This window comes from Manihot esculenta, chromosome 15 (assembly GCF_001659605.2).
Source record: "Manihot esculenta cultivar AM560-2 chromosome 15, M.esculenta_v8, whole genome shotgun sequence".
NCBI lineage: Eukaryota > Viridiplantae > Streptophyta > Magnoliopsida > Malpighiales > Euphorbiaceae > Manihot > Manihot esculenta.
In genome coordinates this window covers 1,617,678-1,638,095 of record NC_035175.2, presented here as the reverse complement: position 1 = coordinate 1,638,095, position 20,418 = coordinate 1,617,678, and the positions used below count along the sequence as shown (strand labels likewise).

The window sequence follows — 20,418 nt, the reverse complement described above, 5'->3', positions numbered from 1 at the left end:
TTAATAATTAAAAATTGAGAGATTACTATTTTAATTTTCCCGTGAATTTATGGGAATTTGATCAAATATCGTGCATGTAAATTACCAAATAATATGGGAGAGAGGGGAAAATAATTAAAATAAAAAACTGGACGACGCCGTTTATTACACCCTTAACAGACTGGTGCCAAAGGGGTGGTTAGAACAGTCGCATGTTACGAAATTATTGGATTTTTTCCTCCAACAAAAAAAAAGAAATCAAATTCTCTGGGAAATCATCAAGCCTTCAACTTCAAGCTTTAGCCAGCTCCCATGGCTGCCATCACCAATCCTCTCCAATTCCTCCTTTTGCTCTCGATCTCTTTGGTTCTTCATAAATCTAACTCATACCCAGGTTCTTCTACTTCCATTATTGACCCTGCTAAAGTCAAACAGGTTTCATGGAAGCCAAGGTATATCTCTCTCTCTCTCTCTCGCTCCCCTTCTTTTCAATCATTATTCACTGTTTGATTGCTGAGAAATCTAGAGAGGAAGGATAGTTGAATCTTTATGATTTGCAGGGCATTTGTGTACGAAGGTTTTCTTACGGACTTGGAATGCGATCACCTGATCTCTCTTGTGAGTGCGCATTAATAATTCTTTTTAGTTATATTATTTCTCCTTTATATGCAATTGGATTTATTTTCTTCGATAATTTAGGCGAAATCGGAGCTGAAGAGATCAGCAGTGGCGGATAATCTTAGTGGAATGAGTAAGCTGAGCGAAGTTCGGACCAGTTCTGGGATGTTTATCTCTAAAGGAAAGGTTGCTTCTTTATTTATTTCTTGCTATATGGACATTATAATCTCTTGCAGTTGTGCTCAATCTTTCTGTGCTTTTCGATCTTATTTATTTTGAGGGGTTAAGAAGTGTAACGTGGTTGGAATTCATGTTTGACTTGATCATGTTTTCTAATCAGATCAACTTAGATTTTCTTTCTATTTTAATATGGCTGGCAAATGCTGTTGTTTTATGACTACTGTAGGCAGATAAAATATTTAGCAGTATTGCTATATGATAGTCACTGTTCTATTAAACCGGTTATTCATCGAGTTTTTTGGTATGGTAGTATACGAGAGTGAGCTGAATAATTCAATAGGTGCTACATAAAAATCCCTCTTGACATCTTTTTGCGCTTATGTGCTAATGTGGAAGTTGGAAGAGCCCAACTGGGGGATTCTAAGTTAGGGACTTACATTGTTTCTAGTTCTCTGTGATCTATTCTTGAATTCTTCCAGATATAAAGTGCATGTTATTGATAGAATTTCAACTTCTTTATCTTTCTCAACCATTTTCAGAGGCGTGTAGTTTTGTTGATGATTCAGTTGTCCATGTGGATAATTGAAAATCTAGGAATGTGCTTTGTTCAATCGTTGGGACTCAGTTATTACAATCCATTTCTTGCTTGTCTTGTCTCTTCATCTATAACAAATGCAGTATATAACTCCTTTTTTAAATGCCTTTTATAGGATCCAATTATTGCAGGTATAGAGGACAAAATTGCGACATGGACCTTTCTTCCAAAAGGTGCGTCATAATTGAAGATTACTTGTTTCAATACTGAGTGGTTGGTTTAGAAGCCAAAGTTCAGGCTTTTGTTTATATATATTTTTACTATAGTTCTGCTCATTAGGAAACCGTACATTATCTTTCCCATATGTAATACTATAAAGTTAGAAAAGTGAGCAAGTAAAGCCAGACCCAGCATTGCAAAAGCTATTTCCTGGCCATTTGAGGTCAAGGCCATGCTTGGCATGCATGGGAACACGGCTATCACAAAATAAAATGCTGAACTTAGTACAATTATGAAATTCATTATAGCCCTTTTGTTTTTGTCTCCAGTGCCTCTATGAAATTTTTGTTCTAAAAGCTATAAGTGGTTTGCTCAGTTTGATGCTATATGTCATGAGAAAGCTTTACATTGTGAGATATCTGGGCATACAATAAAAAATTTCAAACTTCTACAGAAAAATCTGCACCCTTAATTTTAAACTTGTTCCATGAAATGCTACAGGATTTTAATGTAATAACCCTATTTGACATTTAAGGCTTCATGCATTCTAAAGCCAAACCTGCAGTTATAACATGAAGATGCTTGGCACTCATACTAGCACATACTCATCATACAAATGACGTAAGATAGTTGGATTAGCAGTTAGGTAAGGCATTATGATAAAGTTCAGCTGTACAAGGACATTAAAACCATTTTTGACATGTCCATATTACGTGTTACAATCTAGACCCCCAAGCATACTGCTATACTCGTTTGCATCAGTGGGACAGCAAAATAAGAGCTATTCAAGATTTCATGGGAAGCAGAGTCCTGCACTCCTGCCCATAACTCATTTTCGCAATGATAAAAGAATCAAAAGCTTTAATAGTCCTTTGAATAGTGGCATGAGTATTCTTCTTCCCCTTCTTCTGTAATCTTCTTCATGTAATAATCTTAGGAAAACTTATTAGTCAAGACCCAGGACATGAGCTGCTGCAATATGAACTTGAGTTATTGTAACCTGTGTTCTGAACATTGCCGGTGGCCAGAACCTACTTTCTAGGCCAGCAAACATGAACCACAACTCACTTAAATTGTTCCCAATTAAAAGCAAATTCTCTATAAATTTTGTCCCGTTTAACATCAATATCAGTAGTTGTTCTGACCATAGCCAGAGACCTACTTAACACCAAGAATCAAAAAGAGCAAGCAGATAGAGCACAAGAGAGAAAGAAGGTACAGGGAGGAGAGAGGGGAGAGGGAGATGAGGGTAATTCAATCATTTTCCTTTTTCACTAACAACGTATTTGAATCAAGTGGATGGTGGGAGTTTCAATTTAGACAATTATGAAGGGACTAAACCAATTGATTTCTAAAAATTGAGGGACATATGTGTTAATTTTTGACTCATGAACTAAAAGTAATTTACCCTAATAGCACTAGTAATAAGAGTAAGAGTAAGATGTGCTCCTCTGCCATTTAATACATTGCTAGAAGTATAGAAGTTTGTTTGGTTGAGGTTCAAGTGTGGCTATGATAGAATGATGGTTGGAATTAAAATATTCTTGTGACCTGTACACAACAAGGGAGTTTGGCAGAACAGGAATAGAGAAAAGGGGAGAAAAGAAGGAGAAAAGGCAGATATTTCTGGGAGAATCAAAAAGAGGAAGTGAGATTTAGGGAGAGACACTGAGAGGGAGAGAGAGAGAGAGAGAGAGAGAGAGAGAGCAATATATTTATTGTGTTCGGTTAACACTCATGAATTATACAGCGATTCCAGCTACTATTCTCCTAGGATTGCTTACATCTTCTGTATCCACTCTTGAGCTTGATATAATTTTCCTCTGCTCCTCATCTGACAAAAAATATGTACTAGTGATCCTTTTTAAATCCTTGTTGCAGAAAATGGGGAAGACATTCAGGTTTTAAGATATGAACATGGGCAAAAATATGATCCACACTATGATTACTTTGTTGATAAGGTTAATATTGCTCGTGGTGGACATCGCGTGGCAACTGTGCTCATGTATCTTTCTGATGTGGTAAAAGGCGGAGAAACTGTGTTCCCCTCTGCAGAGGTCTTCACAAGTTTTTTTTCTTTAATCTTTTACTTTTTATCAATACACTATTGCATTGTTTCCTATGTAGTTTCAGCCTCGGCTTTTCTTTTCCTTTCCTAAAATATCAGTATACAGTGGGTGAGCAATTTGGTGTTGTTTCCTGGTATTCTCTCAAATGGCTTCCTATGTTCATCAGTCTGCATGACACGTTGATATATCTGTTTTATCCAGGACAAGCTGCATCATTATGTTCTGCTTTACCGTATAATCATTTATATAAATATATTGACTCAGAAATCACTGAAAACACAATCCGTGATAACTTTTGAGTGTGAATATTTGGCTAGACTTTTCAAATAACCAGTTAATGATCAAACTGTAGATGGTAATTGTGGGGTTGGTGGGGGTGGGGTATGACTGCTTTATTGTTTCCTGTAGTTAAACTAGAGGGAAATCTTTTCATATAACAAACAACTTGCAACAGGAACTTCCCCGGCACAAAGCTACTGGAAGTGATGAAGATCTCTCTGAATGTGCAAAGAAAGGAGTCGCAGGTAGAGCCACTTGGCAGATTACAAATGCCTTATTAAACTTGCATTCTCTCTGTTGCAAAAATGCTCAGAATTAACATTTTTTTGCTGTCCTCTTCTCCTTAACTTGGAAACACTTAGTGAAACCACGAAGAGGTGATGCACTTCTTTTCTTTAGTCTCCATCCTGATGCCATTCCAGACCGAAGCAGTCTTCATGCCGGGTGCCCAGTTATTGAAGGTGAGAAATGGTCTGCCACAAAATGGATTCACGTGGACTCATTTGACAAGAAATTGGAAGCTGGTGGGAACTGCACAGATCTGAATGATAGTTGTGATAGGTGGGCTGCCCTTGGGGAATGCACCAAAAACCCAGAGTACATGGTAGGGTCTCCAGACCTGCCTGGATACTGTAGGAGGAGCTGCAAGGTATGTTAGAATTTCACTATTTGTGTTCCACGCGGAGCATCCTTGTAGGTTTACATTGCGCTAAAAGATGATGTCTGTTTTGGTGGATTGTGTTTAGAGTTGACAATTTCTTAAACGTTGCTTTGTTATAATCCTTCATCGTTATGAAGCGAAATGTAAACCAGTAATGTTTTATGATATTCTTGGTTGTTATTGATGTCTGTGTTGATGCAGCAAGTATACTCAAGAGAGAGTGGTGTGCAATATTTTGTTTGTTTTTTTTCCAATCTTTTTCATAAAAGGGCAAAAGGTTGGACGGTGAAGCTTTGGCCGGCAGAGGAAAAGGAATTGAGGCTTGGATTGTTGATTTGGCGACTGTCTCCTTTGTATTCTTTTTGTGGAAAAATTGAAAATATACAGGATGAGAGCCACACATTTTGATTCCCATCACATCAAAACAAAATAAAGCTGGCTCAGACGAGTTCAAGATAGTGCTCTTCGTCTCCCCATGTCAAAAATGCTTAAGCCACCAGGTTCAATTTCATTTAGAAATGGGATTATGCTAAAGATTTAATATCGATATATGAATTCAATCATAATAAGACCAAAAACCAAAAAAAAAGAAAAAAAAAAAAAGAATATCTTCTCCAATACCCAAATGCAATCTTTGCACGTTTTATTCGAATAATGAAAAGAGAGAATATTAACCTAATTTGGCTTAAATGGAGAAAAAAAAAATAATAATCGAAATGATAAGGATTCTCTCAAAGTTTATGATAACCACCAGTTGTATTGTCTGTTTCTTACTTCATCAAAGATTACAGGCCACTTAATAATTAAAATGAGTTTAAACAGCTGTAGCCTCCAAGATTCCCTCTCTCTCTAATTTGCATTAGGCGTGGCACAATATCCCATTTGATCAACTGGGGCGTCAGAAGATTTCAACCCTGTGAAAATTAATTTAAAAAAAAGGGTAATATTATTAGGGATTTTGGCCAAACACGGTGGTTGCAGAAGGAAGAAGGTCCAGAAATGGCATTGGCAGTTGAAGCAGAGTGGTTAACCGGCAAATTAATCTTACCAGCTTGTTATGACAAGTTATGTTCCCTCATGCCTCTTTATTTTATGGGGTTTATCATATTACTTATAACATGTCCTTTATATCTGGAAGAATTCAAGAATTCAAGTTAAATTTCTGAATATTTATTTATTTACATAATATTTAATTAAAATTCTTAATATTTTAAATAAATTAGTATTGGTATTTTTAATAAATTAATATTAAGAATAGAAATTAAAGGAAGATGAAAAAATAATTTTATATTTTTAATCTGAAAAAGACTTTTATCGAAATAAAATTAAAATTGAGTGAAATTTTTATAATAAAATAAAATTGGACAAAAAAGAAACTATCCTTAATTTTAAGGGACATATTATATAATTTACCCAATTTGTGTGACCAACCAAAGTTTCATGAGCACATTAAATAAAAATAAATAAAATAATAATAATTAAAAGAAAAAAGAAAAAAGAAAAAAAAAAAGAGATTACAAGAAGTAAAGGTTGAAACTTGGGCTTAAATGCTCTTTAAGTGCTGTAAGAAGAGGAGCAAATGGTGGGGGGTCTGATTCTGTGAGCGAAAAGGCTCAAGAACAGAACATTGCGCAAATCCTGAGGAGAGGATAAAAAAGGTAGACAAGACTCCATTAGTGCTCTACTGGGTACCATATTTACGTACTCAAAAAGCATTTATTTACACTTTGATTGTGCAATAATTCCTCAAGATCTGCAAATTCAAGCCAACAAAGCTTTCTTGCTCAACAGCAGAGAAAGAGAGAGAGAGAAAGCGAGGGCGCAGCAGAGACAAGTATGGAGGTGGGTCAGATGCAGAGAACATGGGTTGAATATATGAAGTCCTTGTTTAGGGAGGTAAAGCACTGCAAAAGTGAATCTGCTTTAGTTCTTGTTTTTCTTGGTTTCTTGAATTTTATCTCGTGTTTATCTATTTGTCTTTCTTTTTGGTTATTTTCGTGTTTAATTGGTATTAGGTTTTCATTTTTGTTCGTTTCTTTTGGGTGAAGGGGTTTCTGGATGGTCAGTTTACACAGCTTCAGCTCCTGCAAGATGAGAGTAACCCAGATTTTGTTGTTGAAGTTGTGTCCCTCTTCTTTGAAGATTCTGAGAGGCTTCTTAATGATCTCACCAGAGCCTTGTAAGTACCTTCACTCCAATCCGCCCCCTTCCCCCAAACCACTGTAATGGTTAATTCAAGCTACCTGACTGTATTTTCGCTTTTTGCTTTGGTTTGTTCCTGTTTATATTGTAGAGATCAGCAAATTGTGGACTTCAAAAGGGTTGACGCCCATGTGCATCAATTTAAGGGTAGCAGCTCTAGGTACCGTCTTCTTTTTTACTTTGCATTCTCGTTGCTTTCTTGTTGAGCCATTGACTCATACATTATTCATCACAAAAATTCATTGAATCGCAAAGAATTAAAAGAAAAGTAAAATTCTATTCATTTCAGATCTGACAGAGTAGAAAAATGAGACGGTGTTTAATTGTTTCTGTTTAGTTCATTTCTTGTTTGATGAAAAGCGAAAATGGTTTTTTTTTTTCTCTTGAACAGCATAGGTGCACAGAGAGTTAGAAATGCCTGCATTGCTTTCCGCAACTTCTGTGAAGAGCAGAACTCTGAAATGTAAGCTACTCCTTACTCCCCTTTATTTGCTCTGTTTCTTTCTTTTCCAATATATATTTTTTTCTCACATATGTGCGTTATGAGCCACGAAATCTTTGCTTACAGTAATTAACAAGTTGTTGGATGCCTGGATTGCAGGTGCCTGAAATGCCTGCAACAAGTAAAGCAAGAGTATAATCTTGTGAAGAACAAGCTTGAAAATCTAATCAGGGTGAGTGGAGTATGCTTTGGTTCAATTGCAAATTCATTTATATAAAAAATCTACTTGTCAAGTCTATATTGATCTTTGTTTCTGATATGTTAAGTATTGTTGATTGCAGCTGGAGCAACAAATCGTGGCAGCTGGTGGGTCAATTCCCATGGAAGAATTGAGTTTTTAAGGTTATCTACTGAAATTGGGGGGAGATCACTATAGATATATATATTTTTTTGCTTTTGGTCTTTGTGCTTCATTAATGTGCTTTATTAGAGTTCTGTGAAGATAAAGAGTCTCATCTACTGTCACTTGTCATTTATGAAGAGAACCTTTGCTGTTTATGCTTCTCTTCTAATTATTCCTTTTTTTCTCCTCTAAATTTTTATTCATTATGATATTTTTTCTGCTGATAGTATAGAAAGAAACCGTACACCTGGAGCTTTTAACAAAAAGGCTGCATTAAGCATGTCACTTTGAAGATCACCATTGATCACTTTTTACTTAGTAAGCAATCCCAGTAGTTTCCTGGGATGAAATTAACCAGCTGATCTCAATCACCATTGATGATGCGATCCCTAGGACCATGGAGATGAAGAGCTCTGTGGATAGATTTAGTATAATTCAGAAAATTTGGAGTTATTCATCACCATTATCAGTTTTGTAATCCTGAATGTGCTATCCCTATTCCTTATCGTTTATGCCCAAGAATTCAGAAAAATGACAAGACATTAGAAGGCAATGCATTTTTGTAAATGTAGGGTCCTGGAAAACTGAATCAATAGGGAAGATATGATTCCGAAAGTCAGCTGGAATCTGCTGGAGCTGTCTCTCTGTCTGTATCCTGCTAGGAAATGGCCAAAACGTGGGAATTAATAGTGAAATGAGATTTTCCATATCTTTTATTGATATTGCTTCTCATTATAAATCTCCAAGATACAAGGGCCAATCACCATCACCAAACTTTTAGATGAAAATATTTCTGCAATGGATAAAAATCAAAGCCATTCATCCGCATCTTTATCAAACTGTTATATTTTCCTAGTGTTTACATTTCTAACTAGATAGGTGGGACACCAAACAATTCATCTCCAACAAGAGAGAGACCCGCTCCAATAAAATTATTTTCATTACAATTTAATTATTTTTATATTTAAGGATAGAAATATTATATTTTTATAAAAATATATATATTTTTTAAATCTTATGTTTTTCTGACATTTAAATTTTAATGAGCACATTTATATTATATAATGATAAATTAAAATTAAAAAAATAACAATAGAAAAGAAAATATCCAAATTCTCCCCGCCCCACTTCTTAAGCGGCCGGAAAAGGGAATTCATTCCCGTCCCTGTCCAGATTCTTCTCTGCTCCTCAAAGCTGCCTATCACAGCGGATTGCTTCGTAACTCCCATTTGATTTGCAAAAGTATCATAATATGCCACAGGGTCTACAGTTTCCAATATTTTCACCAATTTTCCTTGCTTCTCATCCACCACAGTTTGTCCGTCTTTGGATTCAACACCATCAGCTAGGACCTTAATAGGCTTGATTTGCAAGATTGGGTTCAGCAAGGAACCCCCAGCCAAGACTACTGCACCAAGGATTTCCCCCAAGAACGTGTCCTGTAAAATAATATCAAGCAGGAAAGCCAAGAAAATGTAGGTTAAACTTCTCTTTTGGGATTGCACTATTTCATGTATGGTCCTGAAAGAACTTGAGAGACTAGTTTTAAGATTGTAATATTTTACCATGTGATGGTATCTGTAGTGAGTTTGTTGGAGCCGGTAAAGCCTTGACAGCAAACGGTGGGCAAACAATGCCTCAGGTGTCCTGTTTGTCTTGCCCAATCTTTGTAGGATTTCGGAGAAAGAACTTGCTTTGCGTTGGGCATTGAGCGGAATAAGTTTTATGTCCAGTGATGACTCCAAAACTGTCTTTGCGGCAGAGGGGTCAAGATACATGTTCATTTCTGTATATTCATTAGAATGGACAGTGAACACATTTCCCTTGTCCAAATTTCCATGATTAATGTGTCCCCCAACAACATACACATCCTGCAATGAAATTCAGCCACTTTAATTACTTCACTGCATACAGGTAACTGTGCACATTTTATGGATAAAAGTCCTAACAGAATGTTGTCTTAAGTCTTAACACAAGGTAACGTCTTCACTGACCCGAATCACAGAGCTTGTGTTTTTCCTTGATTGAATAATCTTTGCTAAATTAGTCAATGGTCCATTGGTCAATATGCTAATCTTAGATCCTGGTTCCAATGTTTTCACTACGGAATCCCAAATTTCAAGTGCCAGAGGCTGTCTGAGTTCAGGATGATCTGTGTCGCGGGGAGCTCCAAACTTTACCGAGTTTTCAGCTGTGTACCTTTGACGAGAAAAAATTTATATGAACAAAAATATACCGAGTCCAAAAGCAAACAAATATCACAAACAATATCCACATAACACAATTTCACCTTCGAGGGCTTCGTGGCAGATGGCGTGCAAGCCCATATAGGGTATCTGAATCCAAAAATCCGCCACTGCCTTGTGGAATGGCCTTCACATACTTGCAGTCTCTAGGATCAGACAGGTCCATAGCAAATACATCTCCTAGGCCCACTGGAATGTCATCACGACCCATCATATGCAGTAAATCATAAACCACATCTATAGTTGCAGCATTTGCCCACCCGGTTGGACTTACAATGATAGCCTGGAAGAAAATACCAATAGGTTGCAAATTTAATTAGTAATGTGCTGGCTTGTATGTTGAAACAACTGTAATCAAGCACTGCATAAGAGAGTGGGTGACAATTTATGCTCCTTTTAGCTAGAAAATTCGTCCCACTTACCTTGAGGTTGATCTCTTCTGCAGGTAACTTAAGAAGGTAGAAGAGAGCAAGAAAATCTCCAGCACTCATATCCATGTCAAAGACAATAGGTTTTCCCAATTTCTTGTTGCCAAAATCTGGTTTGTATAGAACCTCTTTGTAGTAAGGAAATTGTGTTGTAAAATTGAACTTCCCAGTTTGTTGTGGGTGATTCAGAACCTCCATGAAAAAGTTTCAATCACTTCCTCAGCACATCAAGCAAGCAAACATTTTGGAAGAAAATAAGTAATTAAGTGAACTTACATCCAAGAAACTCTTGAAATATGCTCTGTCAAGTTTACTACTATTGTCAGGATTAGGTTTTGCTCTGGTAGCAACAAGAACACGTACCCCCTCCGAACCTTTTATCTCCTTTGTATAGCCATCCTATCCCGTTATGAGAACAAATGGTCCAAGATCATCAAAGTTTGAAGAATTAAAACATGGGTCATTAGGTAATCTTCATAAATACAGCATTAGTTACCCCAACAAGCAGAAAATGAAATCAAGCATTAAATAGTCACCTGGCATCTTTCCTTCTCACTCTGCACAATGCAGAATGGATCTCTGATGCTTGTCTGGACATGGCCACTGTGTACTCCGTCTTTCTTTAGATTAAACTTTGGGATTTTACGACCATCAAAGAATGGATTTGAACCGTCATATGCCGCATAAGGTTCATTTGAAGTGATTACAGTTATGTTCATATATTCCATTTCAGCAAATTCATTTTCTCCATTTTGGTTATGTGAATTGCGCATGATAGAAACGGCTATGCCCGACGCAAACGAGTCCCACATGAAATAGCTCTGCCAGAAAGTTCTCCAAATTGTTGGCCTTACACGACAACTTTTTGAGAATGAGCTTTTTAGGATATTAAAACAAAGAAACATCTTAAAGAAAATACCGTATAAAATTGGTCATTAAACCATGTATCACGAATAATTTTCAAGGATTGGAAGCAGTATTGTGCCTCGTACGTATGTTGGCTCTTTTCAAATGTCTTGAAGAAATCCTCATTTATAGGAATCGTGTTTGTTGCATCCAGGGGTACGAGGGTGAGTGGTATTCCAGAATGGATCACCTGAAAATACAAGCATAGGTCTCACTAACACTTTGACAAATTAAAGATCATATAGTCTCCAAAAGAGTCGTCTGTTTATTTGCCTGATATGCAGCAAAAGGATCTCCAAAGATATTAAACTCAGCATAAGGATTGCAATCGTATTCTGCGAACAGGTTACCTCGTTCAACATACTGAGAAGGCAGGCAAGATGAACTTGCACTTTGTGGGCAGGAACCAGTTGGTTTTCCCGACCTCACCCCACCTCCCATTATATATATATGCTCAACATTCTGCTTTAGATGTGGTTTTTTCATAAGAAAAATGGCAAAATTCGTATGAACTCCTGTCATGAAGATAGTAATGGGACCTGCAGATATTTTATCTATCATCACTTGCTGAGTTGTAGGTTGTCGAAGAGGAGAATATTTCCTGCTACCCTGGTTTATCAACAGAATCTATCAGCTCAGCTCAGCTCCTTATAAAAATAACATAAATTAGGAAAGGATGGAGAGATTGCAGAACCACACATTTCCTGGGTTTCGTTTCCCAGAAAGTCATGTGGACCTTTACACAAACATGATGTCTCCAAGTTCATACCTGCGGTAGGAAAGCTTTCCTTAAGCCATATTTAGAATCAATATCTAGTCGGCCTCCAAGACCTACAGGAATAGCTTGTCTGTATCTACAACCTCCTGCTGTTGAATTTCCCTATTTAATATGCCAATGAAAATTTATTCCTCGTCGGCAGGGCAACATTATACTATATATTAATTTTCCATATCTTGTAGAGAGAGCCTGCTTGAATTCACCTGTTCAATTATAGAAAGATACCCACCAACATCTGGGAGTATAGTACCATCTTCCAGTATTCCACCCTCACCTCCTACTCCAACTGCTATGTCATCGCGGCCCATCATGTAAAGAATGTCATAGATCTGGTTCACAGCATGCCCTGCATCACTCCATGCATTTGCGTTGATTGTGATTGCCTGTGCCCACATCATAATAAAACCCGAATTCTTACGTATATCTATCTCAATTCTCAAACCAAAAATACTCATTTAAGACAAGGAAATGCTAAAAGACCCTAAATTTGGATAATAAACACAGTTTAATTTTCAAGAAAATTTATGAAAAGGAAAATAAAAGAATTAAAATCTTTTAAAATAATTTTGATTATTTTTATAAAAAATTAACAATATATTTATTTTTCTTTAATTTCCAAGATCATATTTTATATATTAATAATTAAATAAAACGATATATAATGCTGTTTATTATTTATAAAATTAACAAATTAATTAAATAATAACAATAATATATTTTTCATTAATATATTATTTCTTGAACTAATTTGTAATATAAGATTAGAATTTACATATCAAAAAATAATATAAAATAGTACCAAAGCAACAAAATAATGGACCTGTTTAAATATCTATAATTCTTTTAAGTATCATAGATTATATTTGAATTTTAAAGTAGAGGATAATTTTATTGTTTAAATTAATTAAGATTTTAATAAAAAATTTTAAATTTAAAATATAGGAAGCATGAAACAATTAAATTAAGAAGAAAGAATTATTAAAATATATTTAAATACTCAAAAATTATGAAAAAATTATTAAATTAATAAATATTAATTGGTAATAAGTTTTAATTTAATTAAGGGATGATATAAGAGCATTAGATAATTTTGATGTTATTTAAATATTTGATAAATATGAAATGAATATTAAAATAATAAATATCAAAATGAGTATTAGAATAATAAATATAAACTGATAATAAATTAAAATTTTATTAGTAGATAATGTTATGGAGAAATGGAAGAAAAAAATAAATTTACAGAGTATTTGGAAAGAAAAAATAATTTTTAAAAATTTGTCATTTATCTTTAAAATAATGGAGAAATGGATGAAGAAATTATATATTTGGAAGAAATAAAAAATAGAGAGTTCAAATATTCGATTTTAAAACTACAGGACTTAATTTATTAATTATATTATAATTTAAAAACTAAAGTGTAATTTACTTGAAAAAAAATGAAAACAGTAAAAAGAAAAAGTCTCACCTCCAACTCAAACTCTGATCTGTTAAGCTTCAAGATGTACAAGAGAGCAAAGAAATCATCAGTATCAACGTCTGTATCTAGAAGAATCCGATGTGGCCTACCCTCAACCCTGTCTAAATTAGCAGCAGCATTTCGTCCAGTGACCAATACAATAACCACCCAGAAATTCCTCAGGAATAACATTTTCAATCACAACCCTCAAGCGTCCTGCAAAACTATTACATTGTCCATCTGAGCACTCTCGAATATTTTTTTTAAAAAAAAAATGGATATATATATATATAGAGAGAGAGAGAGAGAGAGAGGAAAAAAGAAAAAGCTTAGAAGGATAGGAGAGACGGTAGCCAGTTGGAGTTTCCTTAATATGGAAGGTAATATGGTTTGAGATGTGAAGGAATATATATGGCAGCAAGCAAAGAGTCTTAAGGAGAAGCAATTATGTGTTAGTTAGTAGTTACCCAATACGCCAATAGGAAGAAACAGTTTGAGATAATGATGTTTTATATGGTAAGTGACTTAACACTTATAGAGAAATGGTTTAATCTATAGCCATTGCTATTGCAAATTCCATGTACGTCCACGCATACTCGTTGTATATACTGTGGGGCCCAATATCATGTGGAATCGATTTATTAGTCAGTTTGAGTAATCAAATCTAGTAGTGTAGTTTGATGTTTTCTAAGCTAATATTATACTTTTGCAGATCTAAGTACAAAATACAGTGAATGCTTTCTACATCAATTATCAGTCTGTTGCTAGTTTCTATTGACAAGAGTATAGGCTTACTGATGAAGCTTCTGTATCTAACCCATGAAACAAACAACTTCCAGCTATCAGAATAATTATCAAGTATACTCTTCATTTTCAAGAATTTGGTTGAGCACTCCAGATTCTCCTCTGCTCCTCAAAGCTTCCTATCACAGCGGATTGCTTTGCAACTCCCAATTGATTTGCAAAAATATCATAATGGTCAGCAGGGTCTATAGTTTCCAATATATTCACCATTTTTCCTTCTTCTTCATCTACCATAACTTGTCCATCTTTGGATTCAACACCATCAGCCAGGACCTTAATAGGCTTGATTTGCCACATTGGGTTCAGCTTGGAATCCCCAGCTAAGACTACAGCACCAATAATTTCTCCTAAGAATGTATCCTGCAGAATAATAGTGTTCTGAATACCAAGCAGGAAAACCAGTAATGATAAAGCAGGCGACACATTTCTTTTGGGACTACACTAATTCATGTGTGGTACTGAAAGAACATGAGACTAGCTGTCAGACATGATTTTACCATGTGATGGTATCTGTAGTGAGTTTGTTGGAGCCGGTAAAGCCTTGACAGCAAACGGTGGGCAAACAATGCCTCAGGTGTCCTGTTTGTCTTGCCCAATCTTTGTAGGATTTCGGAGAAAGAACTTGCTTTGCGTTGGGCATTGAGCGGGATAAGTTTTATGTCCAGTGATGACTCCAAAACTGTCTTTGCGGCAGAGGGGTCAAGATACATGTTCATTTCTGTATATTCATTAGAATGGACAGTGAACACATTTCCCTTGTCCAAATTGCCATGATTAATATGTCCCCCAACAACATACACATCCTGCAATGAAATTAAGCCACTTTAATTACTTCACTGCATACAGGTAACTGTGCACATTTTATTGATAAAAGTCCTAACAGAATGTTGTCTTAACACAAGGTAACGTGTTTACTGACCTGAATCACAGAGCTCGTGTTTTTCCTTGATTGAATAATCTTTGCTAAATTAGTCAATGGTCCATTGGTCAATATGCTAATCTTAGATCCTGGTTCCAATGTTTCCACTACGGAATCCCAAATTTCAAGTGCCAGAGGCTGTCTGAGTTCAGGATGATCTGTGTCGCGGGGAGCTCCAAACTTTACCGAGTTTTCAGCTGTGTACCTTTGACGAGAAAAACTTTATATGAACAAAAGTATACCGAGTCCAAAAGCAAACAAATATCACAAACAATATCCACATAACACAATTTCACCTTCGAGGGCTTCGTGGCAGATGGCGTGCAAGCCCATATAGGGTATCTGAATCCAAAAATCCGCCACTGCCTTGTGGAATGGCCTTCACATACTTGCAGTCTCTAGGATCAGACAGGTCCATAGCAAATACATCCCCTAGGCCCACTGGAATGTCATCACGACCCATCATATGCAGTAAATCATAAACCACATCTATAGTTGCAGCATTTGCCCACCCGGTTGGACTTACAATGATAGCCTGGAAGAAAATACCAATAGGTTGCAAATTTAATCAGTAATGTGCTGGCTTGTATGTTGAAACAACTGTAATCAAGCACTGCATAAGAGAGTGGGTACCAATTTATGCTCCTTTTAGCTAGAAAATTCGTCCCACTTACCTTGAGGTTGATCTCTTCTGCAGGTAACTTAAGGAGGTAGAAGAGAGCAAGAAAATCTCCAGCACTCATATCCATGTCAAAGACAACAGGCTTTCCCAGTTTCATTCTACCAAATTCTGGTTTGCGTATAACTTCTTCATAATAAGGAAATTGTGTTGTAAAATTGAACTTCCCAGTTTGCTGAGGGTGATTCAGGACCTGCATGAAAATTTTATCAGTTCCTCAGCACTTCAAGGATCATCAAATTGAAGTAATATCCAACAAGAAATTTACCAGAAAATTGGTAATTAAATGAACTTACATCCAAGAAACTCTTGAAATATGCTCTGTCAAGTTCACTACTAGTGTCAGGATTAGGTTTTGCTCTGATAGCGATGAGAACACGTACCCCCTCCGAACCTTTTACTTCCTTCGTATAGCCATCCTATCACGTTATGATAAACAAATGATCCAAGATCATTAAAAATTAGAATTGAAGACATTAGGCAATCTTAATCACCACAAAAGCTCAAAATGAAATCAAGCACTAAAGGTCTATGTTTTCAACAATCACCTGACATCTTCCCTTCCTATTCTGCATAATGCAGAATGGATCTCTGATGCCTGTCTGGACATGGCCACTGTGTACTCCACCTTTCTTTAGATTAAACTTTGGAATTTTACGGCCATCAAAGAATGGATTTGAACCATCATATATTCCATAAGGTTCATTTGAAGTAACTACAGTTATGTTCATATATTTCATTTCAGCAAATTCATTTTCTCCATTTTGGCTATGCGAATTGCGCATGATAGAAACTGCTATGCCTGATGTAAATGAGTCCCACATGAAATAGCTCTGCAAGAATGTTCATTATTGGCCTTACCGGACTCTTTCTTTTTTTTTTTTTCTTTTTTTTTTTTTTTTTTGAGAATGACATTAAAACAAAGAAACATCCAGAAAATACCGTATAAAATTGGTCATCAAACCAAGTATCACGAGCCATTTTCAAGGACCTGAAGCAGTATTGCGCCTCATATGTATGTTGGCTCTTTTCAAATCTCTTGAGGAAATTCTCATTTATAGGAATTGTATTTGTTGCATCCAGGGGTACCAGGGTTACTGGTATTCCAGAATGGATCACCTGAAAATAGAGGCATAGGTGTCAGTAATATTTGCAGCCAATCTTTAATATTTTTAATTGCAAAAACCTGACAAAGATCATAGTTCCAAAGGAGTTATATGTTTGCTTGCCTGATATGCAGCAAATGGATCTCCAAAGATATTAAACTCAGCATAAGGATTGTAGTCTGTGAACAGATTACCTATGCCACCACAATGTATTGGCCGGCAGGACAAACTTGCATTTCGAATGCAACAGCCGTTTGGGTTTCGCGGCCTCACCCCACCTCCCATTGTATATATATGCTTAACATTATTCTTTAGATGTGGATTTTTCATAAGAAAAATGGCAAAATTTGTATGACCTCCTGTTATGAAGATAGTAATAGGACCTGCAGATATTTTATCTATCAGCACTTGCTGGGCAGTAGGTTGTCGAAGAGGAGAATATTTCCTTCTGCCCTGGTTTATGAACAGAAAAATGAGCTCCTTGTAAATATAAACATGAAGGAAAGGACGTCACTTCAATTTTAGAACATGAACTGATTTGACTGTTGGATGGAGAGATTGCAAAATCAAAAATTTCCTGGGCTCTTTTCCGCAGGAAATTCACATGTGGACTAGGACGTTAGCACAAATATGATATTTCCGATTTCTTACCTGCGGTAGGAAAGCTTTCCTTAGGCCATAGTTGGAATCAATATCTAGTCGTCCTCGAATACCTACAGGAATAGCTTGTCTGTATCTACAACCTCCTGCTGTTGAATTTCCCTATTTAATATATAAATGAAAAAAAAAAAATTTCCTCACCGGCAAGGCAACATGAAAACATTCAATTGTCCATGTCTTATAGAAAGAGGCTGCTTGAATGCACCTGTTCAATTATAGGAAGATACCCACCAACATCTGGGAGTATAGTACCATCTTCCAGTATTCCACCCTCACCTCCCACTCCAACTGCTATGTCGTCTCGGCCCATCATGTAAAGAATGTCATAGATTTGGTTCACAGCATGTCCTGCATCAGTCCATGCATTTGCATTGATTGTGATTGCCTGTGCCAGGATCATAATAACAAGGGTTACTAGCTCTTTCTGGTAATGGCAGAAACCAGACTTCATGCTGATAATCAGAAAAGAATAAAGACTTTCACCTCCAACTCAAACTCTGATCTATTAAGCTTCAAGATGTACAGAAGAGCAAAGAAATCATCAGTATCAACATCTGTATCCAGAAGAATCCGATGTGGCCTACCCTCCACAGTGTCGAAATTAGCAGCAAGAGCAGAAAGTCCAGTGATCAATAAAATAACCACCCAGAAAGTCCTCAGGAATAACATTTTCTGTGTTCCAATGACAATCGGGAGTCTATTCTCTGAAAACCTGCAAACTGTTACATTATTCTCAGTCTTGAATGAAAAACAGGACAAGCATGTGTAGCAGCAGAATGACTAAAAGATAAGAAAGAAGAAAGAGCTGAGAAGGATAAAAGATCAAATCAAACCTAATTAGTTGGAGTTGAAAATATTGTAGGTAATGGTTTCACATGTGAAAGAATACAGTAACTATACATGGCAGCAAGCAAAGAGGAGACAAAGTAGAAACAATTCTATGTTCACTACAGTACTGGAATAGATTCTTGGACTCTGAAATCCCAAGAGGAAGGAAAAGAAGTGATGAATGTTCATGGGTCAATTTAGTTATGTCACTCCTAGCATATATACCCTGTGAGGTCACTGCTATTTCATCAGTTTTCCTGCAACTCTGCTAACAAATCAATGGCTACAAATCAAGCAAATAAGTGAGATGAATAGAAATGAAGGCAACTGATTATCATTAATTCCACTATGATTTTGCAGAGGAAAAACAGTAGTGGGAAAGGTAATGGAAGAGAGGACATAATCAACAAATTAAAAAAAAATCATAAATGTGGGTTAGAAAATCTTCAACAACAACATTAATATTCCTAGGGGCATTGACTTTTGATATTTAATTTTAATGGTTCATTCTCTTTTATTAATAAATTAGTGTTATTCAAATATATTAATACTGTTTTGGGAATTTCCTGCTGCAGTGCAGACTGGTGAGTGATGTTGTGTTTTGGACAAATAAGTCCACAGTGGAAGTGGAACCCACTTAGAGATATCGTTGATGCTAAAAAACCAGACCAAACATAAACACAGGGTTTTATCCAATTGCTTCAAAACGCTCCCTCGATTATTGCACTGCCTAACATATAACACCAAGTTTAAGTCTCTCTGTTTCGATGGACAGGACAAGTAACCTTTTCCTTTTAATTACTATTTCTTTTTTCTAATTGAATATTTATTTAACTTTGAAACCTACAACTTTTTGAAATATGACTTTAAGAAAATTATGATAGATGTATATAATTTGAAAATATCTGATTAAAAAAATATAAAAAAATAACTTTTAACTGAATAATTTTTAAAAATCATCTTGTATGATGAAGTTTGAGGTTTCTTTTAAATCTTTACTAATTATTTATACTAATTTACTTAATTACAATATTGAATTGGAAAATGATGGGTTTATTAATTAAATTTTATATAAAAACAGGTTTGGAAACACTGACACTTAGGTTTGGTTTTGTGGTCCCATGATGAAAATTCAACAATGATGCCTTAATTGAAATTATTAATATTATTATTTTCTTATAGGTAATTTATATCATAGTTGACTAGACCTAGCCCCATGACCATGAGGCTGAATATTTTCACTTATTCAACAGTAATAATAATAATGCAACCTTAGCCTGTCCGACAATGAAGCATGGATATATATATATATATATATATATATAATAAAAAAATAAAAAATAAACAATTATTTTCTTATAGGTAATTTATAAAGGGCAGACACAAAATGGTCAGAAATGGGTTTTCTTTGGTATGGACCTCTTAACATCAAATCGATTCTTAGAAAAAAAAATAATGAAATGGGTTGGGCCAGTACTGATTGAATATCCAGTTTCTCCTTTTTAATTTGCCCTTCACAATTAAGGATCCAAACAAAGGATAAGAGATTTGGAAAAAAATATGTTAACTTTAAAATTTAATTGAATTTTAATATTTTGTAAGTAATATTTTTAGTTAGATATTTTTATCAGCAGCATTATATTGATTTAACAAGTATTTGATCTGACAACAAGAAAAGGCCATACGCAAACAAGCATTTGATCAATCAACGGTGGCAAAGAGAGGAGTTTGCACGCTTTAACCTGTAGATTCTTGCAATAAGTGAAATTTGTAAAACCTATAATAAAAAATCTAATGGTACTGTCTTAATGATAAGGACACAGCAGTTTCATTTACTCTTGGATTAAAAGATTTTTGGATTCGCCTGCCGCGACTAGAGACTAGAGACTAGAGAGAGCAAATGCTTATTGTCGCCAATGTGGCCCAACTCCGAGCTCCATGGCTGAAAAAGGACAAGACAGAAGTTCCTTTCATGGCTAAAAATGGGCAACTTTCTAGATTGTACAAGTGTAGTAGCG

At 35.6% G+C, this 20,418-nt stretch overlaps 5 protein-coding genes across 11 annotated transcripts; 2 read left to right on the top strand and 3 right to left on the bottom strand.

The window, feature by feature from the left end:
- The first annotated feature begins 174 nt into the window (after nt 1-174).
- On the top strand, nt 175-4,722 carry LOC110602139 (probable prolyl 4-hydroxylase 4). The gene is made up of 7 exons (XM_021739570.2): nt 175-431; nt 540-597; nt 679-783; nt 1,488-1,545; nt 3,413-3,588; nt 4,055-4,124; nt 4,242-4,722. The coding sequence occupies exons 1-7, from the start codon at nt 292-294 to the stop codon at nt 4,535-4,537; spliced, it is 903 nt and encodes a 300-aa protein (XP_021595262.1). The 5' UTR covers nt 175-291; the 3' UTR covers nt 4,538-4,722.
- A 1,323-nt stretch (nt 4,723-6,045) lies between these two features.
- LOC110600937 (histidine-containing phosphotransfer protein 1) lies at nt 6,046-7,740 on the top strand. 3 transcript variants are annotated; one of them, XM_021737886.2, is made up of 7 exons: nt 6,046-6,198; nt 6,292-6,436; nt 6,556-6,719; nt 6,834-6,902; nt 7,134-7,205; nt 7,344-7,416; nt 7,526-7,740. In XM_021737886.2, exons 2-7 carry the CDS (start codon nt 6,377-6,379, stop codon nt 7,583-7,585), a joined length of 498 nt encoding a protein of 165 aa, XP_021593578.1. In that variant the 5' UTR covers nt 6,046-6,198; nt 6,292-6,376; the 3' UTR covers nt 7,586-7,740. The 3 variants fall into 3 exon arrangements, with proteins under 3 accessions (XP_021593578.1, XP_021593577.1, XP_021593580.1); XM_021737885.2 differs by having other exon boundaries at nt 6,092-6,436; XM_021737888.2 differs by having other exon boundaries at nt 6,096-6,436; nt 6,589-6,719.
- An 878-nt stretch (nt 7,741-8,618) lies between these two features.
- Nucleotides 8,619-11,664, bottom strand: LOC110601455. Of its 2 annotated transcripts, XM_043951341.1 has the most exons (9): nt 11,518-11,664; nt 11,181-11,357; nt 10,798-11,082; nt 10,538-10,660; nt 10,256-10,453; nt 9,878-10,116; nt 9,582-9,786; nt 9,153-9,458; nt 8,619-9,026 (listed from the first exon to the last, which is right to left on the bottom strand). In XM_043951341.1, the coding sequence occupies exons 1-9, from the start codon at nt 11,527-11,529 to the stop codon at nt 8,640-8,642; spliced, it is 1,932 nt and encodes a 643-aa protein (XP_043807276.1). In that variant the 5' UTR covers nt 11,530-11,664; the 3' UTR covers nt 8,619-8,639. The 2 variants fall into 2 exon arrangements, with proteins under 2 accessions (XP_043807276.1, XP_043807275.1); XM_043951340.1 differs by having other exon boundaries at nt 8,619-9,458.
- A 73-nt stretch (nt 11,665-11,737) lies between these two features.
- On the bottom strand, nt 11,738-13,947 carry LOC122721943. Its single transcript, XM_043951342.1, has 3 exons — nt 13,414-13,947; nt 11,937-12,328; nt 11,738-11,776 (listed from the first exon to the last, which is right to left on the bottom strand). Exons 1-2 carry the CDS (start codon nt 13,594-13,596, stop codon nt 12,107-12,109), a joined length of 405 nt encoding a protein of 134 aa, XP_043807277.1. The 5' UTR covers nt 13,597-13,947; the 3' UTR covers nt 11,738-11,776; nt 11,937-12,106.
- Nucleotides 13,948-14,080: 133 nt separating this feature from the next.
- On the bottom strand, nt 14,081-19,009 carry LOC110601279. Of its 4 annotated transcripts, none has more exons than XM_043951339.1 (13): nt 18,406-18,892; nt 18,056-18,284; nt 17,778-17,957; nt 17,564-17,674; nt 17,036-17,365; nt 16,749-16,925; nt 16,355-16,639; nt 16,103-16,225; nt 15,802-15,999; nt 15,424-15,662; nt 15,128-15,332; nt 14,706-15,011; nt 14,081-14,568 (listed from the first exon to the last, which is right to left on the bottom strand). In XM_043951339.1, the coding sequence occupies exons 2-13, from the start codon at nt 18,239-18,241 to the stop codon at nt 14,278-14,280; spliced, it is 2,631 nt and encodes an 876-aa protein (XP_043807274.1). In that variant the 5' UTR covers nt 18,242-18,284; nt 18,406-18,892; the 3' UTR covers nt 14,081-14,277. The 4 variants fall into 4 exon arrangements, 3 of the variants coding, with proteins under 3 accessions (XP_043807274.1, XP_021594046.1, XP_021594047.1); XM_021738354.2 differs by having other exon boundaries at nt 18,056-18,291; nt 18,406-18,890; XM_021738355.2 differs by lacking the exon at nt 18,406-18,892 and having other exon boundaries at nt 18,056-18,376.
- Nucleotides 19,010-20,418: the final 1,409 nt, after the last annotated feature.